The 25,598-nt window shown below is 48.7% G+C and overlaps 1 protein-coding gene across 3 annotated transcripts in view; it reads left to right on the forward strand.

The window, feature by feature from the left end:
• The first annotated feature begins 1,706 nt into the window (after positions 1–1,706).
• Positions 1,707–25,598, forward strand: part of TBC1D14 (TBC1 domain family member 14) — a 39,305-nt gene continuing 15,413 nt past the window's right edge. Inside the window, exons 1-4 of one of the 3 annotated variants that reach the window (XM_053458254.1) lie at positions 1,707–1,791; positions 2,626–2,770; positions 5,096–5,795; positions 18,051–18,156. In XM_053458254.1, the coding sequence (XP_053314229.1) occupies positions 2,725–2,770; positions 5,096–5,795; positions 18,051–18,156 (852 nt within the window). In that variant the 5' untranslated portion in view covers positions 1,707–1,791; positions 2,626–2,724. Of the gene's footprint in view, positions 1,792–2,625; positions 2,771–5,095; positions 5,796–13,574; positions 13,802–18,050; positions 18,157–25,194; positions 25,399–25,598 lie in introns of those variants that run through there. The other 2 variants (XM_053458255.1, XM_053458256.1) reach the window with 2 other exon arrangements.

Here is a 25,598-nt window from a genome sequence, read left to right on the forward strand (position 1 = left end):
TCTTCCTTTTCTCCTTATCTCTCCGTCACATTCAGCCTAAAAGAGGAAACACTGATGCAGGGTATGACGCTGTGTCCCCACAAGACAATGACCGTAGCTCTCAGAAGTTATTTGTCTCCATCTCACTTATTTCTCTATCTCTCCCATTCTTTATCTCTGTATCTCTCTCCATTGTCCTTATCTCTTCTGCTTCTCATTATGTCAAGCCTTTCTCCCTCTCTCTCTCCTCCTATTCATTATACATAGTAGTACATAGTAGTACATATAGTACATAAGGTTTTCTCTCAAGGATTTCTGCTTGGATCAAGAAACCCTGTATGTCCTGCCTTTCTAAAAAAAAAAAATATCCAGACCCTTTTGAAGGTATCTAATGTATTGGATAACAGCACCTCCCTTGGCAGTGAATTCCATACCTTTATTGTCCTCACTGTAAAGAATCCCTTCCTTTGTTGTCATTGAATCTGCGCTCTTCCAGTCTCAGAGGACGACCTCTTGTTCTTTGTACATTTCTGTTAATGAACAGGTGACTGAAGAGCTCTTTATATCGGCCCTGCATATATTTATATAATGTTATCATATCCCCTCTAATCACTCCTAATCTAATAATTATCACTCCTCTTTCTCATTATCTCTCCCCCTTTCCCCATCTATCTTATTTCTCAATATCTCCTCTTCTCGCTACCTCTCCCTACTCTCACCATTCCTCATCTTTTTCATGATCTGTCCCTACTCTTTATATGTCCCTTTATCTCTACGCCTCACAAGCGCTCCTTTTTCTCATTATCTATCTCTCCTCTTCACTTACCTTTCTTTAGTGTGAGGTCTGTTTGCTCAGTGCTGAGTGTTGGGGTATGACATCATATCCCGGTGCTCAGCATTCACAGGCGGCATGCTTGGTGAAGAAGCAGGGATACATATGATCGTTTGGCTTTTTAGGTTTGGCTTCCCCCATTCATCCCATTTGCCATGTTGGGTGCCAGCGTGCCATCACTGGGTGCTGTGCCCATGGAAGATCTTCCCACCTCCTGACTTAGGTACAAAGCTGCTGGCTGTCCCAATTACCCTAATGGTCTGGACATAAGCCCAGTTATTAGGACTGTCTGACAAATTCTGGGCTGTCTGCAGTTATGAAAAAGACCCCATCTCAGCTGGTATTATTATTTCATATTTTATATAGCTCCATCATGGTCCACGGCGATGTACAACGGGTAAACAAGCAGTTTGTCACATAACAATCTGGCCAGAAACAAGAGGTAAGTACAGCCTTGTCCAAGGAGCTTACAATCTAGAACAATTGGTATTTTTTTAGAGGAGTCTTTAGTCAAAGTTGATAACTTTAATTAAAAAAAAAATGTAAAGTTATCTTTCGGGACCTCATTGGTCTCTTCTTCAGCTGGAAAGCATCTTATTTTTTAAAGCCCCATATGTATACCTGAAACTATCACATCATGAAAGTGCGTTCTAAGCTTTAGAACGCATGTTATTTCGTGAAAAGGGCTGAATCTGCACCGCACACGATCGCGGAATATTTTGAGCTGCGTCTCCCCCAGGTGATCAGGAAGCATCACGCGTGGATTGTTCGCGGGGGAGACCTGTGACCTGTCTGATGGGGAGGGGGGAGTGACGCTCGCACGGTGAGGGGGTGGAGTGCACACGGAGGGAGGAGGAGGAGTGGAGGAGCAGACACACTCAGCGAGGAAGCTCCTCCCCACCAGGAACAAGCAGCACCTGCAGCACCGGCTGAGGGTCCCCGGCAGGGAGGGCGTACAGCACCGAGCACCCTGTCTGCAGGTCTGTGAGGGCAACGCCTGGGGAGGCCCCCCCAACGGAGCCGACGACCTGTGTGGGTGGTCTGGGGTCGGGCAGCATCCCCTCTAGGTGTTTCTTTAAGGAAGTCTGAATTGGGTTATACTGGGTATTGCCGGTTGGGGGTCTGGCTGCTCAATCTCCCGCCTTTTCAGTTGGGGGGGTGGGCGGGCACGTGCTTGTGGGAGGTCAGAGTTTTTGTGAGCAGGTGTTCAGGGGGAGGGGAAAGGTGTGCAACTTTTTTAATGTTAAAGGGGGGGGAAGGTGCTGCAAGGCCCTGAAATATCACAGCTTGTGTCAGGCTGGCTGTGAGTCATGAGAATTCCATTCCAACCGCCCCATTCTGTGTACAGCTCATTCATTGTACCCGGTGATGCTATCCACTGATCCTGGGGAGAGTGGTCCATTTGGATTTGAGTTGCTGGATTTGGCCCCTGTAGTCATGGGGGGCAGATTTTTTATTATTACCCCAGCATGGTATATAGGGGTTTCCATGACTTTGTTCCAAGTGCTCGCTCCGTCAAACTCCACAGAAAATATTACCGGGGAGGAATCTCCGGGATTATTGATACGCTGCGAGCTCGCAGGCCCGTCGGCTCCGTCTGCACCGGCTTCGCTGTCACTAGCGATTTATGTTGCCTTAGTTAAACTTTTTTAACACTGCCATGGAGTATGCGGGCGATATATAAATGTAATCTATGTACCGTATGTATATTCAGTGTTCCTTAACCCTTTAGAGAATAATTTGTCTGTAATAAATAGTTTTTGTGTTAAGCAGACATCGCTTCATCGCTTTTCTTTTTCCTCCCCTCTGCGTAGGTTTCTAACAGGTTAAGAAGTCATGGTGTAGAATGGCTCGGAAGGACTGCAGCCCTGCTGTGACCCTTTTCCTGTAACGGGTCTCTAGTTCTGCGGGCGATGTCACAGCATGAGTTCCGCAGCAACGGAGGTCAGCATTACCAAGGTAAACTCGGCCCCCTAAACCCAAGGCTTACGCCGCTTCTAGAAAGTCTGTGGGTCTGTTTAACCCCTCGCGGTCAGGAAGGTGTGTTTGAAGCGATCTGTCACGCGCTTGTTTAGCTCGTGGTAAGATGAAGTGCTGGATATCTCTGCCAGGCTCATCTGTCTTCAAGTTACGCTCATCATATTAAAAATTTAAATATTGGTATATGACCCTCCCCCCACCTCTTAATAGATTGTAAGCTCACAAGAGCAGGGCCCTGTTCTCCATCTGTCCCAGTATGTCTTACGTGTAACATTGTCTATTCTAATGCTTTTGTTTGTTTTCATTCTTCCCTTTCGCTTGACTTTTTACTTTATTATGAAGGTCGAATCTATTTGAACTTCGGCTGCAGGGAGAGCTTGGCAGGCCCTGCATAATGTGTAGTTAAATTAGCGAAATCTCCTTGCCCATTAAATTACACATTATACAGGGCCAGCTTAGCCCTTATTGCTTAAGCAGCTTGCTGGTGTTTGGTAAGGAAATGAGTTGAAACCACAAATTCTCCTTCCGGTTCTCCCCTCTGTGGGTTTTTAAACTGCATTCACCAACAGCTGTTTATTCGTTTTGTGATCGGGTTCTGTGATAAGTGCTGGAGGAACGGCCAGTTATATAACTAATTACAGGCCGCTGTGTAGCGGAGATTAGTGACGTTCTATTATTATTATTTTATTTATCTTTTATTTATATGGCGCCAACAGTTTACTCAGCGATTAATACAATACATATATTCAAGGGGTATGGCAAGACGAGAATTGACAGACTGAGACAAACCGATACATTAGGTGGAGAGGCTCGGCTCGCAAGCTTACAATCTTGAGATCTCACGTTCTGCGTCGTTCCGCTGCACATGGTCTCCCTATCCTTTTGCTCGGATCTCTCTCCTCATTGTGATGCTTTTTGCGGCGTTCACGTTCCTTATCACAGTGGGAGGGTTTTGTGTTCTCCCGTAGGTATACTGTATGCCAGTTACTCAAAGTACTGATTCGCTTCCGATGCTATTGTGAGAGATGATCCTAGATAGAATGTTGGTGATGGAAAGATCCCTTCCATTAGACAAAAGTCACATGGAGAACAAAGGAAAGAAAGCTCTATTCTGTGTGATATTTTTGGGTGAATATACCCTGCTTTTTCCCCCTTTCATACTCGGCTATTGACTAGTCTATTAAAGTTAATCAACCACGCAAAAGAGTGCATGATAAGTGTTTATCTTTCTAGTGAGTATCTGTTGCTACATTATATGGGTGCCATTCAATGCGCTTTAATTTTGCATTATTTTCACCTCGGTTGAAGGAGGAGAGGGACTAACTTTTTTCCCTTCTCTCAATTAGTAGCTGTATTTATTTTGTGATCTTTTTGCTGTCATTTTTGATGCTTTAATTACTTATTTTATAGTGACTCTTGGCGTTTTAGTGCGAGCCTGGTCCGGCAGACTCGAACCCCGTTGTAATTATTCATTTATAGTCGTTTGAGATGAGGTGGATTTGAGACGTTTTATAAAAGCTCCTCTTGTTTAGGATTTGGGTTTAATTCTTTTTTTCCCGCCTGCTGTAAAATCTCCGTCCTGACGTGGAAAGCGTCCAAACTAAAAGAATGTTTAGAAGATTGTACTCCAGACACTTGGATGGCGTGCCCCGTCGGCACCCGGCTGCTTTCTTTTCTTTGACTCCTTCACTTGTGAACGTGAGACGGCCGGGCAGCAGCGGGCATGCAAGGGTTAGTTTATGCTCGGCGTTGAATAATTTGTTCCTTCCGGCTGTTTATAGCCTTACAAACAACGCCAACAACACGCATGGCGAATGTTTTGGACGCAGATCAATGATTGTTTTCACCGTAAGGTGCGCCTAACGTCGCCTTCTCAGAAACATTTTATCGGCAAACAGAGCGATTGCGTTTGTTTCCAACAGGGCTGTTCAATACTATGTGAAAACATGAACTCGTCGAGTGGATCAGCCCCATAAATTATGTTCCCCTCCAAAACAGCGTGAACGTTAGACTTCTCCGGCAGGCATTCGATACGCGGAGGCTGAGGCTCCATAGACACCAATCCATAGCGTTCTGGATGAAACTGTGTTTGTATTCCAAGGACATTGCAGTTTATTAACCTGCACTTCTTACCTTCTGAAGTCTATCCAGTCCTGGTGTAGAGGTTTCCTTTATACTGATTATTAAGATATTGTGGGAGGATGGGGCGGAATAAGCTCGGCACAATTAAATGTTAAGTTTGGAGGGCGGAAAACCCTTCTCGGTAGGAAAGACATTACTAATTCTCATTATTTTTCTTCTTAGTCTCCTCTTGGTCTAATGTGAATAATTCTTCATCGCCAAATATCAAAAACAACATCGGCTTTATCGAGGTCCATGACATCAGAGTCCAGAATGACGTCAACAGCCTTGGAAAATTCACCTTAAAAACGTCTGAACCAGAGCTACGCCTGCAGAATTTCCGGGCGATCGGCGAGGATGACGAAGCGACCCCGGTTGACGTTGGCATCCCGACTCTGGAAATCGGTGACCCGGAACCCGTCCATTGCAGCAATCACGGCGTGAAGACAAACTGCGCCGGTTCTACGGATGAAAGGGTTTCGGGAAGCGCCAGGAACCCCCCGCTTCTGTCTGTCCGGAGCGCGGACCACGATTACGTCGCTTGGAAGTCGTCTACTCTCCCGAGGTCCGGGTACGACGCCGCGAAGCTGTACAGCCCGACGTCTCTGAACAGGAGCGATGACGTTTCCGACTGCAGCATCTCCAGCCTCAGCACCGAGTTCTCAACCACGTTATCCGTCAGCAACGAGGATATTGTGGATTTTCTGGTTACGAGCAACTCGAGCGCCATCGTGACCTTGGAGAACGACGAGACGCACTTCTCAGAGGTGACGCTAAATTCCACCAGGGACAGCACCGATTCCAACCAACGGGGCTTAATTCACGAAGGAGATGTGGATAATAAAACGAAAATATTGGGGCCGCTTAGTAACTTCTTTAACAGGTAACATCATTTTTTTTTCCTCCAACGTGTCATTTCTGGGTTATATATCTGCGTTTTCAGTCGTTGATGGTACGGTTTACTGGTAAACTTATAAGTGATGATTTACATACGCCCTGTACACCCCACATTGTTATGCACATAGAGAACTATATACAGGGTGTATTGTATAGCTTCAGGAGAACGCCTACAAATGAAAAAAATTATCCTTGTACTAAAATATCTCCCGCTGCATTATTTTTCTTAAAATACGGAGTATTGAGACATTTAGTAAATGAGGAGATGAGCGGCCCTGCTGAGTTTAGTCATTGATTTTGTCTCAAAGCGCTAGTTCTTTGGTTATCATCCAGCAACGATGACATCTTTGGTCTACGATATATAATATCCACATATACGCTACATATGATATATATTTCCTTGTATATCATTGTGTTCCCTTCATGGAAGGATTTAGAACACAGGCACACACCGGATAGATTTGCGTGGCCCCCCGTTCCCCTGCTCGCTGATGTACGCTCTGTGTCAGCCCCCTTTTTGCCCCCTGCGCATGCGTGAAAAGCACTCTTGTTTGATTTTAATGGCGATAGAGCTTTGCTTTCACTGCCAGAAAATGGCATGGAAACAGGACATAGAAGAGGTAGTGTGCTGCAGCACTGGAGCTGCAGCTTCTCCTTTAATGTAAAGAATGCATATTTAAGGTGAATGTATTGTGTGGTGGGCTGGCTGCGACTCATTCACAGATATAGGAGCATAATGAGCTGAGAATCCCTTATCTTTAGTGAACTCGCACCCGGTGATTCCCGTGTCGCTGTCCGTGCATTTATTACGTCAGTTCCAGGGAACTTCTTGTCACCGGATGTGTCTTTTATGTTTTAATACGAGATCGTTTCATTCTCCCGGTTCTTCTAGCGCTCGATTCATCGTTCCCCTTCTCAGGTCTTTGAACGTGTGTAATGACCACAAACATTGTGGTGCTCTTCCAGTTATACAGACATACATTAACACCGGGAAGTGTCGTTATTAGTCCTCTAAAGAACATGCGCCACTCTAATTACTCCTCAAAGGCAGGTCAGGACAAGTATACTGCGATGGGTGTTATTAACCCTCGGTTACCTGTGTGTAGCGTAACTCCTTCAATATCACTCAGGAGAGCCTCCAAAGGATAGAAGAAAACGCAACTTCAGCAAAATCCCCGGAGTAGACGAATACTCCACATTCCATGTGTTTACTGTTTCAGAGCAAAATAAAGGGCCAAAACGATCTTACACCCTATTCTATAATATATATAATGTATTTTTTTACATGCTTTTTTCTGTCCTTGGAAAATAGTGTGTGTGTGTGTGTGTGTGTATGTATGTGTATATATATATATATATATATTAGGGCTGCAACTAACGATTATTTTAATAATCGATTAATCGGCCGATTATTTTTTCGATTAATCGATTAATCGGATAAAAAAAACAATATGCAAATTTTTCGTTTATTTAAAAGAATTTAATGAACTGGATGTTAAAAAACAACTTAAAATTTACATTAACATTCTTATTTTGTTATGATGTAATAAAAAACAATATTTTCAAAGTACAAGAACCCAAACACAATATTTATGAAACAAAATAACCCCAAACATTCTGAAAAGAGGTGGACTATTACTGTTCAAGAAACTTTGCCCCAGCACTTTGCACTTTGCACCCAGCACTTTGCACCCAGCACTTTGCACCCAGCCCTGGCACTTTGCACCCAGCACTTTGCACCCAGCACTTTGCCCCAGCCCTGGCACTTTGCACCCAGCACTTTGCACCCAGCATTCAGCACTTTGCACCAGCACTTTGCACTTTGCACCCAGCCCTGGCACTTTGCACCCAGCACTTTGCACCCAGCCCTGGCACTTTGCACCCAGCACTGGCACTTTGCACCCAGCACTTTGCACTGTGCCCCTGCACCCAGTCTCTAACTCTGCCCTGCACCCAGCCCTGCCCCCACATTCTGCCCTGCCCCCACACTCACACTCTGCCCTGCACCCACTCTGCCCTGCACCCACACTCACACCCTGCCCTGCATCCCCACCCCCACTCTGCCCTGCACCCAGTCTCCCACTCTGCTCTGCACCCACACTCACACCCTGCATCCCCACCCCCACTCTGCCCTGCACCCAGTCTCCTGCCCTGCACCCCCCACCCCCACTCTGCCCTGCACCCCCACCCCCACTCTGCCCTGCACCCCCACCCCCACTCTGCCCTGCACCCACACTCACGAACCGCTCTGTGCGAATGGAGCCACTCGCACAGAGCGAACCGCTCTGTGCGAATGGAGCCACTCGCACAGAGCGAACCGCTCTGTGCGAATGGAGCCACTCGCACAGAGCGAACCGCTCTGTGCGAATGGAGCCACTCGCACAGAGCGAACCGCTCTGTGCGAATGGAGCCACTCGCACAGAGCGAACCGCTCTGTGCGAATGGAGCCACTCGCACAGAGCGAACCGCTCTGTGCGAATGGAGCCACTCGCACAGAGCGAACCGCTCTGTGCGAATGGAGCCACTCGCACAGAGCGAACCGCTCTGTGCGAATGGAGCCACTCGCACAGAGCGAACCGCTCTGTGCGAGTGGAGCCACTCGCACAGAGCGAACCGCTCTGTGCGAGTGGAGCCACTCGCACAGAGCGAACCGCTCTGTGCGAGTGGAGCCACTCGCACAGAGCGAACCGCTCTGTGCGAGTGGCTCCATTCGCACAGAGCGATTCGCTCTGTGCGAGTGGCTCTGTGCGATCCGTGCACATAGACATGAAGAATACTTACCTCCGGAACGCGTCACATCCGTCACGTAGCTAGAAGGCGGAGACTGCAGAGCGTGTAGCAGAAGCGGGGAACGCTCGCGGAGGTAAGTAAAAGGAGCCGAGTGCTCCAACAACGAATTGATCACTCGATTAATCGATAACGGAAATCGTTATCGATGATTTCCGTTATCGATTATTATCGATTTTATCGATTCGTTGTTTCAGCTCTAATATATATATATATATATATCACACACACACACACACACACACACTTGCTGAGCTGCAGGGCCGTTTCGATTAACTGGCTGCGTTAATATATGGAAAGTTGTTTTATTCCGGCAGCATGTGGTATTTTCCGTTGTAGTTTAATCCCGCAGGACCTGTTAATGATTTATTGCCGGCACCCGATCTGCCTCATTGTATCTGGTGACTGGCGGTGTGTGTTACGGAGCGGCAGCGGATCAGTGGATCCATGTTTAAGGTGATCCGTTGTATCTGGTGTCTGCTCCCGTGTCCTTTATTTTGCGGAGTTTCGCAGCAGTTAGGCCGCGTGGCCTTCCGCATGCCTACGGACTTCCCGGGAAACACCAACCGGGGCTTCCTCCTCTTCTGAGGCAGGGGCTTTGTGAGGGGACGGGGCCGGCCATGGCTAAAGTCCAGCCGCAGATAGTGAATATGTTAGAAGTGGGAGGGAAATTAGGTTGTAGCCGAACACGACTCCCTGCCCCAGAGGAACGTTCCCTGGAGACCCAGGGAAGCCGAGCCGTACTCAGAGATTCGTTTACTGCGGCTGCTATACATTGTGCCGGTCAGAACGCTTATAGAAGATCTTTTACCTTTATCACAAGCCCTAGATTCTACAGATCTATACGCTAATCCACATATGTGTATATGAATATATTAGGAGCAAAAAAGTGTTAGAAATCCATCTAATCTATAGAGAATGGAAGCCGTCCCCTCATCCTTCTGCTCTCGTTAAGTTATCCCTCCCCTATTAAGTTGCTTATTGTATAAGAAGGCTTTATAAATGTGAAGCGAGGAAAAGGGAGAGAACCTCGGAGTATACACTGATGAATCAGGGCCTGTAACCCTAGACACATCGATTTTCGTGGAATTGATATGTGATAGATATATACCGTATATAATATATATATATATATATATCTGCTATAAAACATGTGAGATTGTGAACCCCAGGGAGATGATTGGCATGGCATCTGAGTACAGCTGCTATGCAGATTATACATATGGGTCCCTGGGGTGGAGCAATTGGAGAGCAGGGTGGGCCAATGCTCCATTCCCCCATTTTGTGGAAATTCCATGCCGGGTTTTCCAGGAGGCAAGAAGTCCACAGGATCCGGTGTAGCACTCGTCACCAGCATCCACTCAGTTGTTCACTTGGTTCCTGCTTTCTGCCCACAGACCATAGCAGTGCTATGCCTGCATTCTCCACCATATGTGACAAACCCTATAGCATGAGGGCCATACATGTCACTTTTAGGGGTCCTAAGCACAGTCCTCTAGGGCAATCAGTCAGGAACAGCAGCTTTGAACAAAACAGTGCTTTATTTTAACCGCTTAAACCCCAAAAACCAAATCATAAAAAGAAAACCTAGCTCCCAATTGGAGCCCTCTCTAACTGAACTATGCTGGCCCAGACTGACCAGCCTAATCACTCACTACCTCAACCTCCCAGCCAGACCCAGCTACGCCAGGCTCTGGAAAACCTCCCCCAGACAACACACAAAATGTCCAGGCAGGTATTGCCTCACTTGGCTCAGGGATTGTCTTCTTCAGGGCCTCTCCTTGCCCTGGGAGCACAGGGAACTTCCTCTTCCCCCAACAGTCTCCCTGAGTATCAGGCTCCAGGGGTTTTTAATGTCCAGCACCTGTGCCTGACGCCGGCCCCATAGGAATCCCGGACCGGATCCTGTGGACTTCTTGCCTCCTGGAAAACCCGGCATGGAATTTCCACAAAATGGGGAAATGGAGCATTGGCCCACCCTGCTCTCCAATTGCTCCACCCCAGGGACCCATATGTATAATCTGCATAGCAGCTGTACTCAGATGCCATGCTAATCATCTCCCTGGGGTTCCCAATCTCACAAACAGTAACGGAATGCTGTGTATTCCTTGCTTCTCACTCGTGTTAATGGAAGTGGTTACGTTTTATAATAGTTACAAGGCGAGTCTCTCTTCATACGATGAGTGTCCGGGCTTCTATCTGATGAGTAGGAGCAGTGAGCTTTGCCGCATCTGTTGGCTCGGGTGTTGTGGGTACTCGATGCCGTTAAACGCGGTGACGTTTAGGAGATACTCGCTTCGAATAAAAACTCCAGCCGCACGATTACTGCTCTTTAACCCCTTAACGACAATCCCCGTACATGTACGGGGTTGCCGTGCAACGGGTTAACGACAATGCCCGTACATGTACGGGCTGCCGTTAAATAGCTGCATCGCCGCGATCGCGGCATTTTCGCCGCAATCGGCGGCTTTGCAGCATCCACGGAAGCCTCACAAGTGAGGCTGAAGAAAAAAAATGGCCGCCGCCGCACCGATCATCAAAGATCGCGGCGGCGCCCGGCTAAAACTGCTTATGAAGCGATCGGAATCGCTTCCTAAGCATAAACTGTGTTGCTGACATGCCTCAGTATCGAGGCATGTAGCGACACAACCCCCCCGACCCCCGATCGGCCTTGTGATTGCTGCAGTCACGGTCCCTTTAATTGCTGTGTAATTGCACAATATATGTGTATCCGATTGTTATTGTGAGTCTGTTTATTTTCTGTCGCTGCGATGGGCTGACCGCAGAGCTTCATTCATTTCAGATTCAGCAAACATTAATGCCTGTCCCATGAATACATAAATTCCCTTACTATAGTAACCTCGATCACGTCTGCTGGGAGGCTGTTCCACGTATCTACCATCTTCTCAGTAAAGTAAAATACCAATACCTCTTTGGTTTCTTTCTCCCCCCCCAATCATGGTTTTTATGTTCACATATTATCCCCCCCCAGGTCCACAGTTAAAGGGTGTTTATTGGGGCGATATGACCTAAAATGCACCTTTCTAAAGTGCTGCGCAGCTTTGTGCAATACCGCACTTAACCCCTTCATGACAAAGTATATTTCACCATAAGGACTCGTTACCCATCGCTCCGGTTTTTCATGCCAATAACAATCATTCATTTAGTATTTATTCGCACCAAAATCTAAATCACGCTGACAGTCCTGGCAACTTTTAACCCCCCGTGTTTTGTAAAACCCTGGGTGCCAGGAACAGGTTTCTTGTCGCCATGGCGACCTGGCGCACCCTGGTTTTAATTGTAGTCTTTATGAGAAACATTGCATTGTTCCAAGATGTTCTGAATTAAGTCACCTGTGATGAAGCAGCGACGGAAAGAGACTGTTTGACCCGGACGATCTGCCCATTAACCCTGCAATTGCTGTACAAACCCGGACGCTCGGGGCCAATCCCTGTGAGCTCGCAGTTATGTCAACAAAAGTCAGCCTTCTGAGATTATTTCCCAAACACGACGGAATCGTTGGTATAAATAGACCCGCTAATATCTAAATGCATTTTACTGCATGCAAACAGACGGGTATTCTATGGGGATCCGAGTAAGAATTCAAACGTCTGTCTCTTTTGAACCCCCTAGCTGCCTCTTTGCGCATGCCCGGTAGCGCTCCCGTTCTCTCCGCTCTGCCTCCTTGCGCTTGCCCGGTATGCTCCCGTTCTGAACACTTCTTATAGATGTAGGATACGGTTTCTAAACAGAAGTTGTCGGGTCCTGAAGGCTGCGTTTGGCCGGGGTTCCAGCAGCCCTGCCGGCTGAATAAACAAAACACGCGCATGACTGCGTTTCAAAAGGAAATGTTTTTTTTGTTGCATACGTTGGGTTTTACCCGTCCGCTTTCCCCGGGCGTTTGTTTGAATGCTCTGCGGTCTCTTAAAGCTTTTAATTAGTGATTCCCGTATAAAATCCCAGCAGGATTGCGGCTAATAAATCCCCCCCCCCCCGCTAATTACACAATCTATAAATCTGTATATTAAACCGTGTACTATGTGCACATCCCCCATAAGCTGGGATTCCCCTCGTATCTGTATTCAGAATCTGCCGGCGATATATCAGTAAATGTCCCGGGTGCCGTCACCGCTCGGGCTTTGTGCTTGTGGACGTTTAGAAATATATATTCGGGTTTATTTACAGCGTGAGGTCTATCCCGAGTCTGGCCCTACGGACGCTTACTGCAAAAAAAAAAATACGCTTAGTGGTTCAGATCTGATCTGCCAACAAATGCTATGAATATTATTCATTTATATAGCGCCAACATATTCCACAGCGATGTACAGCAGTAGCTGCTGCTGCTGGAACACGTAACCATGCATGTTTCTGCAATCATCTGCGTTTAGCGTGCGAGAGACGTTCCCGAATGTGGGTTATTTAACATTTGTTTTATATAAATGTAGTCAAATCGGGTGAAATTCTACGTTTCTGCGTTAATTTCCAGTGACTTTTCTCCTCGTTTTTAAAATCTGACATCTCGGACCAAAAGTGGAAGTGAAAGCGTATTGGGGAGGAATAACCGCCCAGCCGCAGCCTGATGGATCTATAAGGACTATTGTGCAGGTTTATTTAGCATAAAAGTGCACATTAGGAATATTAGTTGAATTTATCTTTTTTTTTTTTTTTTGACTATAAATATTTTTTAATTCTTTTAAGAAATATTACGAAGTAGTTTTAGGTTTCTGGTGGAATTTACGGCCCGGTGAGGGAGTGAAATAGTTAAATCTGTAACCTTATGGTTCAAACTTCCTCTAACATTTAACCTGACTCCTGGTTAAACGGGCACCATGGATAAAAAAAACCAAAGCTGACAGGAGCGGCAGGAGACTGGGGAAGCTCCTCGCCCCGGATGAACATGCGCGGGGAGTAGAATGCGGCCGGGGAGGTTTCTGTGGGTGTGAGTTCTGTGAATAGCCCGTCGGCCAACCCTCTGATTACTGCCGTCCGTGCCCTTCCCTGCTAACACAACGATCCTGTTCTAACTCTGACGCTGCAGCTTCCTGGTAACCCTGTTAAGCATGAATCCAAAGCCATAAACCTCGGCTTCTGAGGGTCCGGAATCACCCCAACCATGCTGTCCCAGTCACTATAAGCCCCCGGCAGCCTGCCCTCCACCCCGGTCACCTCCATGGCTGCCCCTCCTCTGCTGCTCCTAGTAGACAGGTGAGTATGGGGTTAAAAGGACAAGGGGGCGAAGGGGTCAGGGGAGGACTCGTTGTAGTAGCTGGCGGTTTTGGACGTGTGTCTCGGGTCGGCACGCGTCTCGGGTGTATTTGGGTGAAAAGTGACTGAATCGCAGAATATTGGGGGGGGGAGATAAAACTTTGCAAAATGGGAATCTGGAACGTTTGCGATAAACAACCTTTTTCTGCTCCGTCGAGTCAGTCTGATGATTGACTTTCCTTTGGTCGGTTAGGAGGCCGGATCGGCCGTCTGCATGATATTCATTATAACGTTTGGAAGGGAGAAGTTTCTTTTTGACCGCGTTTGTATGAGTGACGGCGTGAATGCAGAGCCCGTCGGATGCCCCCAGCGGGGGCTTTTATTTAGGAAAACCTGTTTTGCACCCTGTGCCGCCTTGTGGAGTAAATAAAGGGGCTCCTTGTTCGTGGCCCCCGTTACACCTGTGAAGTGTGTTATTAGATGCTCTCAGGCTGGTAACCGTCCCGTTTCCAGGTAACTCGCATTCGTTCCTCTATTGTCTGAATTAGAAGGAATGCTAATGGTGGGGAGGGGTTAACCCTTTCAGCACCAGCAAACAAAAAATAGAGCTCCATGCGTTGGTATCTACTTTGAGAGGCTGCTGGATAAGTGGAACAGCCTCCCAGCTGAAGTGGTAACAGCTAATACAGTGAGGGAATTCAGTTTCATGCACGTGATAGGCTTAACGTTATCCTGCACTTCAGACAAGACCGAGGACTTATTCCGTCTCGACATCAGGAACAATGGGCTGACTGGGTGGGCTGTCATTCTGTGTGGTGTTGAAAGTGTTAATGGAATAGATCCTCTTTCACAGGTTTCTGAATGCAAAGATTAACTTTAATTAACAGATCACGAGACCCCATCCCCCGTGCCGCATAAAATCATTTCTTAGTCTTAGTTAATGTTTCGAGCCGTGCGGGATGTGACGGTGACGGCGGCAGAGATCACGGAGTTCACTTCTTCTGCCGTACTTAGACTTTCACCCCATGCGCGGCTATCGCTGGATTAGTCATAAACCCGGGTCCTGGCGAGCGTCTTCGCTCCGTGCTCCTGCTTATCCGGCTCTTTTGTGTTTTTGGATCGTTTATAGAACTTTGAGCTGTAAGTTTGCCGGCTGTGAGGTTACTGAGGTTTCAGAAATCATTCGGAGCGACGACCTCAAATAAACGCAAAAGTAGCAAAAAAGGGATCCAACGTCGCTATATATATATATAATGTATGTATATGTATGTATGTATATATATATATATATATATATATATATATATATATATATATATATATAATGTGTGTGTGTGTGTATATATATATAAACACACACACACACACACACACGCGTATTGCTGCATTAATGCAGCGTTTCCAACGGCCAGCGATTGTTAGCCAGTGAGGCACAAAAAGTGAGGAGCCGCATCTCAATGTTTTGATGCCTCGGCTCTGCCGTTCCTGTGGTTTCTCAAGTCCTGATTACAACGGGACAGCCGTATCATCCAAGTGAAAACACTTTATTAAATACATTAAAACCAGGAATGGAGAGGATGGATAGAAATAGAGAAAACTTAAGAGCCTCGCGGCCCATGGATAGACCAAACTCAGGGGAGTGTCTGCCGCCGGGAGGAAGACCCGAGAAATACGACAGTTATTCATTCCGCTGAAGACCGTGCCGACGTACATCGAGTCCGGCCGTTATTTATCGGTGGAGCGGTAAAGCTTTCGCTTTGTTGGTGTGATAGTGAATGTGGCGCCCACCTTACTGTGTGTCCATTCAAAAGTTTGGGGTCACTTAGAAATGTCCTTGGTTTTTTAAAGAAAATAACATGAAATGTCACAGAAATACAGTATAGATGTTACTGGTGTAAAGTACTGTTGTAGCTGGAAATGACTGACTTTTAATAGAATATATTTATGGCCCTTTATCACTCCCATCACTCCTGTGTCCCAATGGCCCTTTATCACTCCCATCACTCCTGTGTGCCAATGGCCCTTTATCACTCCCATCACTCGTGTTCTGATGGCAGGTTGTATTCGCTGATCCCAGTTTAAGTTTAAAAGGCTGATTGATTGTTAGAAAACACTTCTGCGATTATATTACAGCCAGAAATGTCCTTGTTTACCATGAAAACAGCTGAGTGACCCCAAACTTTTGAACGATAGCGGGTGCATCTAATTCTTGACTGGATGTAACGTGTAGGATCCATTCCCTGTTCTGCCGCTATCTGGGATTAGCGAGAGATCTCGGCGCTGGAAGTAACGATGCCATAGAAGTCTGAAACGCAAACTTCAACGTCCGCATACCGAGAACGTTGCAGCGTTTTCACCGGAAAACTAAAAGCTGTTGAGTCTTGGTTCTTACGTCAGATATTTCCTGTTAAGGTTCATGCAGCTACGTTTAGCTGGTACTGAACGTTTCGAATAAGGGAATGTGATAAGCGGCTGATGGTGGAGCCGTGTTACTTTATACGTGGACAGTAGGACTAGTGACGTATTCTGGCCTAGGGTGGCTGTCCCCCTGCTAACAGATTTGGGTTGCTAGGTTAAGATGTTTCCATTTCTCGTAGGTTTGCTTTTCCCGGCTGTGTTTTGGTAGATGAATCGGGCGCAGGACTCGGCGTTTACACTTCACCTGCTACTGTAGAAAAAACAAAGAGCCTGTTGTTGTTTCCATTACGTGAGCAGAGGCCGCGGTTCCACGTTGAGGAAATTCTCTGAAAGTGGACCTTTGCATAAAAATGTCTATATGCCTTACGTGAAGGGCAAATCCCCCGGAACAATACTTCCTCTAGAGCCAGAAACACAAAGCTCTGTGCAGTAATGAATCCTTTAGTTCCGTTAAAGTACATTACATTGGATTCATACTTTACAGTAAAAGCGGTATAATGACACGCGGTACATTATCCGTGTGGGTGCGATAAACATGACGACATTACAGTGATACGGGCGATATACGAGGTCCCGGTGAGAATTACCAATGGCGGATACTAGGAAGCGCACATTGGACGATGATTCACATTAAAACAATGGTGGCCGTCATCGCGGCGGGCGATAGTAAACGTTATCTCTCTGTTTTTTATTCATTACTACTTCCATTACAAACGTAAAGGTCCCGTTTCAGATCCTCATTTCATGTATATTCTCCTTTACGTGTTGGCTGCGCAGCCTCTCATCATTCACCTGTGTATAAAGATAGTGATTCTGGTATAAGAGCGTGATGAGTAGTGTTAGCGGCGCCCTATAACCCATGGAGTGATCCACTTCTCATAACCTTGCACCAGAATCGGCACGGACGTTACATCTTCTTCCCGAGTGTTTGTGGATAGGCGTGAACGCCGGCGTCTCTGTGTATTTCGGGATTCTTTATGGGTTTACTGATAACGTTAATGTAATCGGCCAAAACAACTTGACTTTGTAACGACTTTAGTTATGGTTACACATGCAGATGATTAAGCTTCTGCGGTTTCTTATTAAGCGCGTCGTATTTTAACTTTACTTTTCCCATTTGATAAACTGGTTCGGTAAACCGGTGGACGGCGGCTTTGGCTCGTTTGGCTGCGCGCGGCTTTGGCTCGTTTGGCTGCGCACGGCTTTGGCTCGTTTGGCTGCGCACGGCTTTGGCTCGTTTGGCAGCGCACGGCTTTGGCTCGTTTGGCAGCGCGCGGCTTTGGCTCGTTTGGCTGCGCGCAGCTTTGGCTCGTTGGCTGCAGGGCTTTAGCCAGGCGATTGGAAAGTGGCTGCAAATCGCTTCTCGGGAATACCGGGCAAGAAAATAATATGAAGGAGAGAATTTTACTCCCGATGCTGGCCGTAAAGAAGCCATCGAAGTCATAAACGTGTAAAAGCCTGATCTGCGTGATGTCCATGAGGATTACGGGGTAACCGGTTCTCTCTCCAACACTATTTACCTTCTGCTGCAGAAAGCCCTTGGCTGGCCCTGTATAATGTATAGTACAAATAGCTAGGTGTCTGAGGTGTGCATAAGGGCCAGTCCAACCTTTTAGCTGGAGAAACAAGTCGGTGCCACAACGCACCCTTTAGTGAATAGACCCCTATCTTGGACCCCAATAACTCGCTCGAACTCCTTGTAGAAGTAGATCTTAAAACAAAATGCATTCCGATGAATATTCTGTGTATTGTGACGTTTAACACAGCCGCGGACGAAGTAATTCTCTGTGTTTAGAGGAAAATATTTCACTGTCTGTTGCTTTTTTTGCAGGAATATATTTGCTAGAAAAAAGAGCGTCCAAGCAGAGAAACCGAATGATCAGGGCTGGAAACTCTTCGGGAAAGTCCCGCAAAATAACCAGCGGAAAACACAACAGGTATTTAACTTTAGTTTCTGTCTCTCTGCAGCCGTAACGCGAGGACGTTTTGGGGTGCGTTGTGTGCCGTTAGAAACATTTATCCGTTCATTACAAGCTTTCCTTTAAAAAAAGCCAGTCATGATGTTCAGAGTCTCCGACGAGAGTTTTTTTTGGTGTAAATGAATCCACGTGGCTGGTTTAGCCGCGGTTTCTGGAGAAGGGGGATACGGGCCACCTGGTCAAAGGAGCTCGCAATCTAGGAGAAGTTTAAGCAATGCCATCCCTTTTTCATAAAAGTCATTTTCAGGAGGATTGCAGACATTTGAGTATAAAGTGTCTGTCGGTATGAATACATTTTGTGTGTCCTGCTGTTGCCTGGATGGTGCGTCTTCTATACGCAGCAGCGGGAGAATCGTTTGTTGTGACGGCGATATCATTCCATCCGCTGCGCACTCTCTGACCCCTAAGATCTGAAATAAATGAGACGTCGTTACCAAGCAGGTCTTATAAGCACCTATAAGATGATTGATTGTTCGACCTCACCCTCTGTCATGGGGAATATCTCATTACCTCTGTCACGCAGCCAGTGCCTGGAATTTCTCCCATGGTGTTCCCTATTGAGGTTATGAAGCAGTTTGTTGTGTTATATATTATATTCATTGTGTTTGTCGTGTTCATTGTACTTGTCAGTCCAGAATGTGACGAGATTTCAGAGGTTGGGTAACAGCGTTCATGTTTAACCCTCTTATGTGCTCTGGCATCCAATGCCTCTTTTGAATGCACTTGCGTTATTCCTCGCTCTTAGAGGCTTACGTTCTCTGCCTCACAGATTGGAATATATATATAATAGTACCGTACTATTACTAGAATACCATTGAGTGAGTGGTTAACGCCATCATGTTCTGCAGGACTATACCGGGGAATATCTGCATAGATATTATTGTGATACAGGAGTATCACAATAATATTGTGATACTATTGTGTACCCAAGGACAGACAAGCGGGTACCTCTCCAGCCTTTGTGGCAAATCCAGGATCAGACTGGTGTGGCGAGGCGGCCCTGGCTCTTTAAGGCCAGCGGCTACCCAATGACAAAGTGGTTTACGCTATATTTTTATGCTTGTGTAGTGTGCTGCCCGGCATATTCAGCCCCCGGCCACACGCTGCAGCACCCAATGTGACTTCTGTATATGCTGGGGCGTGCTGCGACACCCGCATTTGCGTCCTCCGTGGTCTGACATTTCTTGCCGCTGATTGATCCGTCACTGACTTCTCCTGTCTGAAGTCAATGGGAGCGCTTGTCGCGCACCAGCACTGGGGTCCGAACAGACCCTGCCACCGGTAGTGTTCGCCGAGTAGGCAACAGAGCTGACATTTTTGGGCCAAACGCATTTCCCATGCTCCAAAAAGGTGGGGGATGGGGAAGGAGCATAATTGTACGCATTAACATGGAAATGACATACGTTTAATATTTCCACCCTTAGGAAAGATGTATCCAGATCCTGCTAAACCTACAGTTTCTAGAAGCAGGGTATATTAGGTATATACCCTCTATATAGATATAGATATATGTAATAGGCGTTTTGTTACAGTACTTCAGCTATTTTCAGCCGGCGGTATTTGTTGAAGAATAATGGTTATTGGCGTTCCATGCATTAATGTCAAGCATTCCGGGGCTGGAGTCGCGTGACTTCGTTTGCCCTGAGGGGCCACAGATTAGCTCGTTGGGCCAGGTGTGTCCATCCTGTATAGTGTTATTCTTGCTATTGCGTCAATCTGCCGTGGAGCTTTTAACTCACGACACGTCAAAAATAGGTTCCTAGACATTCTTTGTCGTAGCCTAGCGAGCCGACCCGGAATACATTAACCTTTAACACGCGTCATATGTAGCGTTCATCATATGCTGCGACGTATGTGCAAGCCTTTCAGCCCGGATTAAGACACCATGGATTTCACATGATGAACACGGAGTATCCGGATTCAAGTATATATGGTCATATTGGCATCAGCAATACCATAGAGGGTAGAAACCATGTAATGACCCCACACATGCGCGCCCTTACACACACTAACACACACACACACACACACACACACACTTACACGCACGTGCGCACCGTTGTGTTGTGTTCTCTGGGTACGGCTGGCGGTGGTGTTGGGTTCTCTGGGTACGGCTGGCGGTGTTGTGTTCTCTGGGTACGGCTGGCGGTGTTGTTGTGTTCTCTGGGTACGGCTGGCAGTGTTGTTGGGTTCTCTGGGTACGGCTGGCGGTCTTGGGTTCTCTGGGTACGGCTGGCGGTGGTGTTGGGTTCTCTGGGTACGGCTGGCGGCGTCGTTGGGTTCTCTGGGTACGGCTGGCGGTGGTGTTGGGTTCTCTGGGTACGGCTGGCGGTGGTGTTGGGTTCTCTGGGTACGGCTGGCGGTGTTGGGTTCTCTGGGTACGGCTGGCGGTGTTGTTGGGTTCTCTGGGTACGGCTGGCGGTGTTGGGTTCTCTGGGTACGGCTGGCGGTGGTGTTGTGTTCTCTGGGTATGGCTGGCGGTGTTGTGTTCTCTGGGTACGGCTGGCGGTGGTGTTGGGTTCTCTGGGTATGGCTGGCGGTGGTGTTGGGTTCTCTGGGTACGGCTGGCGGTGTTGTTGGGTTCTCTGGGTACGGCTGGCGGTGGTGTTGGGTTTGCTGGGTACGGCTGGCGGTGGTGTTGGGTTCTCTGGGTATCGCTGGCGGTGTTGTTGGGTTCTCTGGGTACGGCTGGCGGTGGTGTTGGGTTCTCTGGGTACGGCTGGCGGTGGTGTTGGGTTCTCTGGGTACGGCTGGCGGTGTTGTTGTGTTCTCTGGGTATGGCTGGCGGTGTTGTGTTCTCTGGGTACGGCTGGCGGTGGTGTTGGGTTCTCTGGGTATGGCTGGCGGTGGTGTTGTTGGGTTCTCTGGGTACGGCTGGCGGTGTTGTTGGGTTCTCTGGGTACGGCTGGCGGTGGTGTTGGGTTTGCTGGGTACGGCTGGCGGTGGTGTTGGGTTCTCTGGGTATCGCTGGCGGTGTTGTTGTGTTCTCTGGGTACGGCTGGCGGTGTTGTGTTCTCTGGGTACGGCTGGCGGTGTTGTTGGGTTCTCTGGGTACGGCTGGCGGTGGTGTTGGGTTCTCTGGGTACGGCTGGCGGTGGTGTTGGGTTGTCTGGGTACGGCTGGCGGTGGTGTTGTGTTCCCTGGGTACGGCTGGCGGTGGTGTTGGGTTCTCTGGGTACGGCTGGCGGTGGTGTTGGGTTTGCTGGGTACGGCTGGCGGTGGTGTTGGGTTCTCTGGGTATCGCTGGCGGTGTTGTTGTGTTCTCTGGGTACGGCTGGCGGTGTTGTGTTCCCTGGGTACGGCTGGCGGTGTTGTGTTCTCTGGGTACGGCTGGCGGTGTTGTGTTCTCTGGGTACGGCTGGCGGTGTTGTGTTCTCTGGGTACGGCTGGCGGTGTTGGGTTCTCTGGGTACGGCTGGCGGTGTTGTTGGGTTCTCTGGGTACGGCTGGCGGTGTTGGGTTCTCTGGGTACGGCTGGCGGTGGTGTTGGGTTCTCTGGGTACGGCTGGCGGTGGTGTTGTTGGGTTCTCTGGGTACGGCTGGCGGTGGTGTTGGGTTCTCTGGGTACGGCTGACGGTGGTGTTGTGTTCTCTGGGTATGGCTGGCGGTGTTGTGTTCTCTGGGTACGGCTGGCGGTGGTGTTGGGTTCTCTGGGTACGGCTGGCGGTGGTGTTGTTGGGTTCTCTGGGTACGGCTGGCGGTGTTGTTGGGTTCTCTGGGTACGGCTGGCGGTGGTGTTGGGTTCTCTGGGTATGGCTGGCGGTGGTGTTGGGTTCTCTGGGTACGGCTGGCGGTGGTGTTGGGTTCTCTGGGTACGGCTGGCGGTGGTGTTGGGTTCTCTGGGTACGGCTGGCGGTGTTGTTGGGTTCTCTGGGTACGGCTGGCGGCGTCGTTGGGTTCTCTGGGTACGGCTGGCGGTGTTGGGTTCTCTGGGTACGGCTGGCGGTGTTGTTGGGTTCTCTGGGTACGGCTGGCGGTGGTGTTGGGTTCTCTGGGTACGGCTGGCGGTGTTGTTGGGTTCTCTGGGTACGGCTGGCGGCGTCGTTGGGTTCTCTGGGTACGGCTGGCGGTGTTGTTGGGTTCTCTGGGTACGGCTGGCGGTGGTGTTGGGTTCTCTGGGTACGGCTGGCGGTGGTGTTGGGTTCTCTGGGTACGGCTGGCGGTGGTGTTGGGTTCTCTGGGTACGGCTGGCGGTGTTGTTGGGTTCTCTGGGTACGGCTGGCGGCGTCGTTGGGTTCTCTGGGTACGGCTGGCGGTGGTGTTGGGTTCTCTGGGTACGGCTGGCGGTGGTGTTGGGTTCTCTGGGTACGGCTGGCGGTGGTGTTGGGTTCTCTGGGTACGGCTGGCGGTGTTGTTGGGTTCTCTGGGTACGGCTGGCGGCGTTGTGTTCTCTGGGTACGGCTGGCGGTGTTGTGTTCTCTGGGTATGGCTGGCGGTGTGTGTTGTGTTCTCTGGGTACGGCTGGCGGTGTTGTTGGGTTCTCTGGGTACGGCTGGCGGTGTTGTTGGGTTCTCTGGGTACGGCTGGCGGTGGTGTTGGGTTCTCTGGGTACGGCTGGCGGTGGTGTTGGGTTCTCTGGGTACGGCTGGCGGTGGTGTTGGGTTCTCTGGGTACGGCTGGCGGTGGTGTTGGGTTCTCTGGGTGCGGCTGGCGGCGTTGTTGGGTTCTCTGGGTACGGCTGGCGGCGTTGTTGGGTTCTCTGGGTACGGCTGGCGGTGTTGGGTTCTCTGGGTACGGCTGGCGGTGTTGTTGGGTTCTCTGGGTACGGCTGGCGGTGGTGTTGGGTTCTCTGGGTACGGCTGGCGGTGGTGTTGGGTTCTCTGGGTACGGCTGGCGGTGGTGTTGGGTTCTCTGGGTACGGCTGGCGGTGTTGTTGTGTTCTCTGGGTACGGCTGGCGGTGTTGCGTTCTCTGGGTATGGCTGGCGGTGTTGTTGGGTTCTCTGGGTACGGCTGGCGGTGTTGTTGGGTTCTCTGGGTACGGCTGGCGGTGTTGTTGTGTTCTCTGGGTACGGCTGGCGGTGTTGCGTTCTCTGGGTATGGCTGGCTGTGTTGTTGGGTTCTCTGGGTACGGCTGGCGGTGTTGCGTTCTCTGGGTATGGCTGGCTGTGTTGTTGGGTTCTCTGGGTACGGCTGGCGGTGTTGGGTTCTCTGGGTACGGCTGGCGGTGTTTTCGCTGGGTACGGCTGGCGGTGTTTTCGCTGGGTACGGCTGGCGGTGTTGGGTTCTCTGGGTACGGCTGGCGGTGTTTTCGCTGGGTACGGCTGGCGGTGTTGGGTTCTCTGGGTACGGCTGGCGGTGTTTTCGCTGGGTACGGCTGGCGGTGTTGCGTTCTCTGGGGAAGGGTTGTATTGCAGAAATTAAGTGGCCGCCTTCATTTTAAATGTATTGTAGAATTGGATAACTTGTTTAAGTGAAAGATTCAGGTATCGGAATGAAATGGTATTTTTCCCAGCCATATCTGTATTTTGAACCCTGCCCAACCTCCCATAATCATAGTTTTGCCGTCTTATGCTGCGATTATCACCTTTATAGCAGAAGTTAGCACATAAAGCAGGCTTTACTTGCTGTTTTGATTTCCTAACAAGCCTTTTTTAAGCGTTACTGGTTTTCTAGTAAGCGGTTCCCGGTAATCCACAGACTCTTTCTCCGCAGCTTTGCATCAGGGCGTGAGTTTTGATATTGATGATCCGGCACATTATCTGGCGTTGTATCGCTATTGATGTCCGGAAGTTTAGTCACATCATAGAGATAAAGGTTTTTCTTTTAAATGATTTACGGATCTGTCCTGTGTATCCCTTGTGCGATTTGGTTATATTGGTAGCTTAACCCTTAGCTGGCAGCCTAATCGGTGTAATAGGAGCCGGTTCTTCAGAATACCAGAAAATGATCCCGGAGTGAAAGAAAAGCAGTTATTATTATTTCCGTGGCTTTATGGTTTGGATTCTATAGGTTTTCTGTATCTATGAAAGGGGCGGTTGACTCGCAGCATATCTTGTTCCTCTGTGACGTATAGATTTCAAAGTACTTTCTAAATAGGGGTGTGCCGGTGAAATGTAAGCTGTGCCTGTTTTACCAGTATTAACTAATAATGTATTAACTAATTCTATGCGCAGCAGGGAGACCCAGGGTGCGCGTGAGGTGTGATGCGTGCGCGTGAGGTGTGATGCGTGCGCATGAGGTGTGATGCAAGTGAATTCCCACCTGAGTGCTGGTTAAATGCACTTTACCACATTCTCTGCCTTTGGTGCAATTCTCTAAAAGGGACGTGGATATGTTTTTAAAATGGCCAGATCAGTGCTGAACTCCTCTGTCTTGTTTGTTGCGTTGCGTGTTTGATCTTTTCGGATCTTCCATGAGAGCTTCTTCGTGTCTCGTTGTTCTGTGAATAAACGTGTGGGCGACGGCCTAATTAATAAAATCTGTAAACCAAACCAGAATGTCTCCCCGGGGAACCTGTCCGTGGATTCCGCATACGATGCGTATCGCGTTATGGCTACTAATGCAATAAGGGCTAGAGATTCGCTTACACAGATGTCTCATTTAAGGAGTTAATATTCATTGGAAAGAACGAATGGGCTTCTATTGTCTAACAAGCACAGTTGTTTAGTCGCCATTGGTTACCTGTATACTGGTTTAGTTATTGCAAACCCTTTAGTGCCAGTAACCCTTTCATTGCACAGGGACACAGTGTCTTATAGCCTTCTCTGAATATGATTTAACACAATAGATGCTGGTACAGGGGTGTGCGTATAAATTTACACCTGGCAATCTATTTTCTTGTGTGTATCGTGTGACATTGTTACAGGATCGCCCAGTTAGGTGTCTGGCACGTCGTGGGTTAATCCAGGAGTGTGGCGGTTCAGGGGGTGGATGCTGTTCCTGCTGGATGCTCTTGTGTTCCCATCAAGCTGCTGTTACAAGGCATTACAAGGTGATGCTGGAGCTAGCGGATTGGATGCATTCCATCTGCAGCTGATTACAATGGCTGTCGCAGCCTGCTCAGCGAGCAGCAGACCTTTCGGTTCCTTGGAGAGAGGATCTGACAGCGATGCACGTGACAGCCCTGCGAGGGTAATTTGGTATTCTCCACGCATGTTCCGCTGGAGCTGGGGCTGATCTTCTCCGCTCCGTCCTTTTTAAATGATTCACGGCAGCATGGAGCATCCTCTTCATTGCCTCTGAGGACCTGCAGCGTTCATGGTGAGTGAATCCCCCCCCCCCCCCGGGAGCTTCCGGATTAAATCTGCAGCATCACCGTGTTCTGTGTTACTAGATCTAAACGATCCATGTGACCGGGCGAGCGTTTTGTGTGCCCAGCCGCGCAGGATCTGCTGCCCTGTCATTTGACCTTGTTAGTTTTTCTCCGATGAGACCAGATGCCTGCAACAGAATGGGGAAAC

The sequence above is a fragment of the Spea bombifrons genome, chromosome 1 (assembly GCF_027358695.1).
Source record: "Spea bombifrons isolate aSpeBom1 chromosome 1, aSpeBom1.2.pri, whole genome shotgun sequence".
Lineage (NCBI taxonomy): Eukaryota > Metazoa > Chordata > Amphibia > Anura > Pelobatidae > Spea > Spea bombifrons.